At 49.2% G+C, this 4,921-nt stretch overlaps 1 protein-coding gene across 1 annotated transcript; it reads left to right on the top strand.

Moving 5' to 3' along the window:
- The first annotated feature begins 1,489 nt into the window (after positions 1-1,489).
- On the top strand, positions 1,490-4,696 carry LOC140948915 (uncharacterized). Its single transcript, XM_073398181.1, has one exon. The coding sequence runs from the start codon at positions 1,490-1,492 to the stop codon at positions 4,694-4,696; it is 3,207 nt and encodes a 1,068-aa protein (XP_073254282.1).
- The last annotated feature ends 225 nt before the right edge of the window (positions 4,697-4,921 follow it).

The raw sequence follows: 4,921 nt of genomic DNA, 5'->3' as shown, positions 1-4,921 counted from the left end.
ACCGATCGCAGCTAAGCTACCACCGTCGCTTCGCGGGAAATGGGAGAAAGAACTAGCTAAATTCTCGGAGAACAATGGAGACGCCTATCCTGGCTTTCACGTTTTCTCGGAAGTTGTTCAAAAACATGCTAGGATAAAAAACAATCCAAACATTAACATCGGAGCTAGACTTGTCAATCCTCCTATCCAAACGCCGAGTCGCGCAGGACAGAACAAAAAGGCGCTTAAAACACACACTGACCCCAATGATTCAAACGCACAAACAAGAGAAAGGGAGACAAAACGGTGCCCATTCCACGACAGAGACGGACATAGCTTAGAGGAGTGCAAAGCCTTCGCTGCAAAAACATTAGAGGAGGAGACTGAATGGATCCTTCAGGCTGGACTTTGCTATCGCTGTCTGTCCGAAGGCCACAGAGCAAAGGATTGCAGACAAACGATCAAATGCAGTATATGCAAGGACAAACGTCACAACGCACTCCTCCACAAAGAGAAGCTGAAGAAACCCGAAGGTGGAGAGTCGGTCGACACGAAATGCACGTCCCTGTGTGGAGCTAGCGAGGGCGGCGTCTCATGCAGTAAACTAGTACTGGTTGATGTCGTCAGCAAAGAGAGACCGAAAAGTATTTGTAGAGTCTATGCGATTATTGACGATCAAAGCAACACGTCCTTAATCACCAGCGAACTTGCCGATGAATTAGGAGCAACCGGCCCAGAAGAAAAATATTACCTAACTACATGCAGCGGCGAGAAAGAGGCAAAGTATGGACGACGCGTGACAGGTGTAGCCCTTAAATCCTTAAAGGGAACGGAGTCAGAACTGCCCACCCTCATCGAATGCAATAACATCCCTCGCGATAAACAAGAGATTCCAACACCGGAGATGGCGAGGAGATTCCCACACCTCACCGATATCGCGAACGAAATCCCGCAGCTCGATGAAAATGCCGAAATTCACCTGCTTATCGGACGAGATGCCCCAGAGTTGCTTAAAGTGAGGGAGTTCAGAAACGGGCCGAAAGGAGCCCCGTGGGCTCAAAAGACATCTTTAGGCTGGACGATAATCGGACAGATGTGCCTAGACCTTGTCGGGGGACCCGTGCACGTGCGCGCCTGCCGCACCAGTCTCCTCGCGGCCGATTCGAGGGAGAAGTCGACGGAGACAAACAATTACGAATTCCTGCCATGCCCTAACCAGTTTACAGTAAAAGAGAGCTTTCTCGAGCAAAAGAGAGACCTAACGGACAACGTGTTCTTTACGAGTCGGGAGGATAACGATGTTAGCTTATCCTGCGAAGATCGCAAATTCTTAGATATCATGGAGACTGGCGTACATAAAAACGAACGAGGGAACTGGGAAATGCCCCTACCCTTCCGCCGTAAAGATCTCCATTTTCCAAACAATCGGAGTCAAGCAGTCAACCACTTAAATGGCCTCATCCGCACCTTAAAAAGAAAGCCTCAGATGGCAAAGGACTACGTGGAGTTCATGGGGAAGATCATCGAAAAAGGCCACGCCTCCCCGGTACCAATAGAAGAAGTTAGTAAGCCCCAGTCCGGTCGGGTGTGGTACCTTCCGCACTTTGGAGTTTACCACCCGAAGAAACCAACTCAAATCAGAGTGGTCTTTGACTCTTCAGCCGAATACGAGGGTGTGTCGCTGAACGGAGAGCTGTTATCGGGTCCAGATCTCATGAACAGCCTGTTAGGAGTTCTATTTCGCTTTCGGAGGGAGACAACAGCTGTCATGTGTGACATAGAGCAGATGTTCCATTCCTTTCACGTTGATCCAGAGCACAGAGACTTCCTTCGTTTTCTCTGGTACGAAGACAATACACCCGGCAAACGGATAATAGAGTACCGAATGAATGTTCACCTCTTTGGAAATGGACCAAGCCCAGCAGTCGCTACGTTTGGTTTAAGAAAGACCGCAGCTGACGGCGAGGAGGAGTTTGGAGAAAATGCAACCGAATTTGTGCATCGTAACTTCTACGTTGACGACGGCTTGGCATCACGGCCCACTACCAAAGAAGCAATCGATCTTGTCACCGCGACTCAAGAAATGTTAGCCACCGCTAACCTAAAGCTTCATAAGGTCGTATCCAACTCAGTTGAAGTCATGGAGGCGTTCCCAGCCGAAGACAGAGGAAAGGGAGTACGAGATCTAGATCTTCGGCACGATAGCCTTCCCGCGCAACGCTCTCTAGGAGTCTACTGGAACCTTGAGGAAGACACCTTCACGTTCAAGGTCTGCCTTCCCGAAAAGCCATTCATGCGAAGAGGAGTACTATCGGTCGTGAATTCAATTTATGATCCACTAGGCCTCGCAGTGCCAGTCCTACTTGAAGGGAAGTTATTGCTTCAGCAGCTAGTACTCTTGGGGAAGAAAAACAATAAGGAAAAAGCATTAGGATGGGACGACCCTCTACCAGACACGCTATTGTCGCAGTGGCAACGTTGGAGAAATTCGCTTCCTCATTTGGAGAACGTTTCAGTACCCCGCTGCTACCACCCACCTGGTTTCGGGACAATCGTAAGAAGAGAAATTCACGCCTTTTCGGACGCCAGCAAGGACGCGATTGGAGCGTCAATTTACCTAAGACTCTTTAACGATAGAGGAGAAATCTGCACGGCCTTGCTCTTCGGTCAATCAAAGGTAGCACCTGCTCAGACCACAAGCATCCCCCGCCTAGAGTTGTGTGCCGCTGTCCTTGCCTCGCAAGCAGTAAACAAGATCGTAAAGGAGATAGACATGGAGATTAACCAGATCACCTTTTACACGGACTCAAAGGTCGTCCTCGGTTACATCCAAAACGAGAGCCGGAGGTTCTATGTTTACGTCGCTAACCGTGTACAAACAATCCGGAAGATTTCCAGCCCCAAGCAGTGGAAGTATATCGATACGAGCGAGAACCCTGCAGACCTGAGTACACGTTGCCTGAATGCGCAAAGTCTCAAAGGATCGGATTGGTTAACCGGATCAAGCTTCTTAAGAGACCCAAACAGAACAGCAGCAGAAGATGAAGAGGACGAGATTCCACTAAATGAGAACGATCCGGAAGTACGAAAGAACACCGTGAGCCTGAAAACGCAAACCAGCAAACACCATGGTCTTGGAGCAGACAGGTTCTCACGATTTTCGAGCCTTCGTTCCTTGCAACGTGCAATCGCAAATTTGATAGTAGTTATCAAGGAGTTCAAACGGAGAAAGAACAAGAGTCGGGAAGAGATTGAGTCGAAAACATCAAGCAGCAAGAACACAAAACTGATGCGGCAGCCAACAGCAAAGGAACTTCAGGAGGCCATGACAGTAATAATTCGCGCCGTACAAAGTGAAAGCCTTTCAGAAGAATTGAAGTCAGACCGAAGGATTGCAGAGAGCAACGAACCGGAGACTGTTCCAAAGAGTTCGAAGCTGTACCGTTTAGACCCCTTTGTGGATAATAATGGTGTTCTACGAGTCGGCGGCCGTCTTCGACGCGCTACTTTAGAGTTTGGAGAAAAGCACCCCGTTCTGATACCGAAGAAAAACCACGTTGCTGATCTGATAACACGTCACTACCACAGACAAGTCCACCACCAAGGTCGTCAGATTACGCACGGTGCCATCCGCCAAGCTGGGTACTGGTTGATTGGAGGCCACAATACTGTAGCACGGGAGTTAAACAAGTGTGTTACATGCAAGAAATTGAGAGGACCAGTGATACAACAGCGTATGGCCGACCTACCAGCAGACAGAACAGAAGTAGCCCCTCCCTTCACAAACGTTGGGTTCGACGTTTTCGGCCCCTGGATGATACGTTCTAGGAAGACACGCGGAGGCGCAGCCAACTCCAAACGCTGGGGACTAGTGTTCACTTGTCTAAGTAGCAGAGCGATCCACATCGAACTACTGGAGTCCATGGATGCTAGTTCCTTCATCTGCGCTCTGAGAAGATTCTTTGCACTTCGCGGTCCTGTTTCCATTCTCAGGTGCGATCGGGGTACCAATTTCATTGGTGGAAAGTCGGAGCTGGGAGACGCCCTGAGAGAGATGGACCAACGTCAAGTGAAAGGCTACGTAAACAACCATGGGTGCGAGTGGATCTTCAACCCACCACATGCCTCACATTTTGGTGGCGCTTGGGAGCGCCAGATAGGCACCATTCGCCGTGTATTAGAAGCAATGTTTGCGGAGCTTGGCAGTCATCAACTTACACACGAACTACTCGTAACGCTTATGGCGGAGGTGACCGCGATAGTCAACGCCCGCCCTATATCTGCTATCCCAACAGATGCAGATGAACCTCAACCGCTGTCACCCTCTATGCTTTTGACTATGAAGACACGCCCACTTGGCCCGCCACCTGGCAACTTTGTTCCACCTGACGTCTACGCACGACGCCGTTGGAGACGTGTCCAGTACCTCGCGGACCAATTCTGGATACGATGGAGGCGCGAGTACCTTCAAAGCATGCAGACCAGGACCAAGTGGGAGGAGCCGAAGAGAAATCTACGCACAGGGGACATAGTACTTGTAAAAGAGGAGGGAGCTTACAGAAATGACTGGCCCATCGGAAGAATTTCAGAAGCCATTGAGAGTGATGACGGACGAGTAAGAAAGGCCCAAGTTGAGATAGTGAGAGGCGCTGCAAAGAAGACGTTTCTGCGACCAATTAAGGAGCTTGTCCTTCTGGTACCCGCACCAGCGGAGTAGTTTCCCTAAACACAGAAAATAATTAAACAGGAGCAAGGATCAGAGATCCTTGGGCGAGGAGTGTCACGTTATCCGCGAGATATGACATTTTGATTAGTTACATTCAAGGACTGTTTTTTCTTTCGTGATTGTAACATTGATTATTTTATTGCATGATCATCGTATATCCGTTTTTTGGCTAGGCGTACAAAGCTTTATTCAGTTTTATTCCCTTTACGTCAGAAG

Source organism: Porites lutea, chromosome 9 (genome assembly GCF_958299795.1).
Source record: "Porites lutea chromosome 9, jaPorLute2.1, whole genome shotgun sequence".
Lineage (NCBI taxonomy): Eukaryota > Metazoa > Cnidaria > Anthozoa > Scleractinia > Poritidae > Porites > Porites lutea.
Note: the sequence above shows the minus strand (reverse complement) of the source record. Positions and strands in the feature narration are given on the sequence as shown.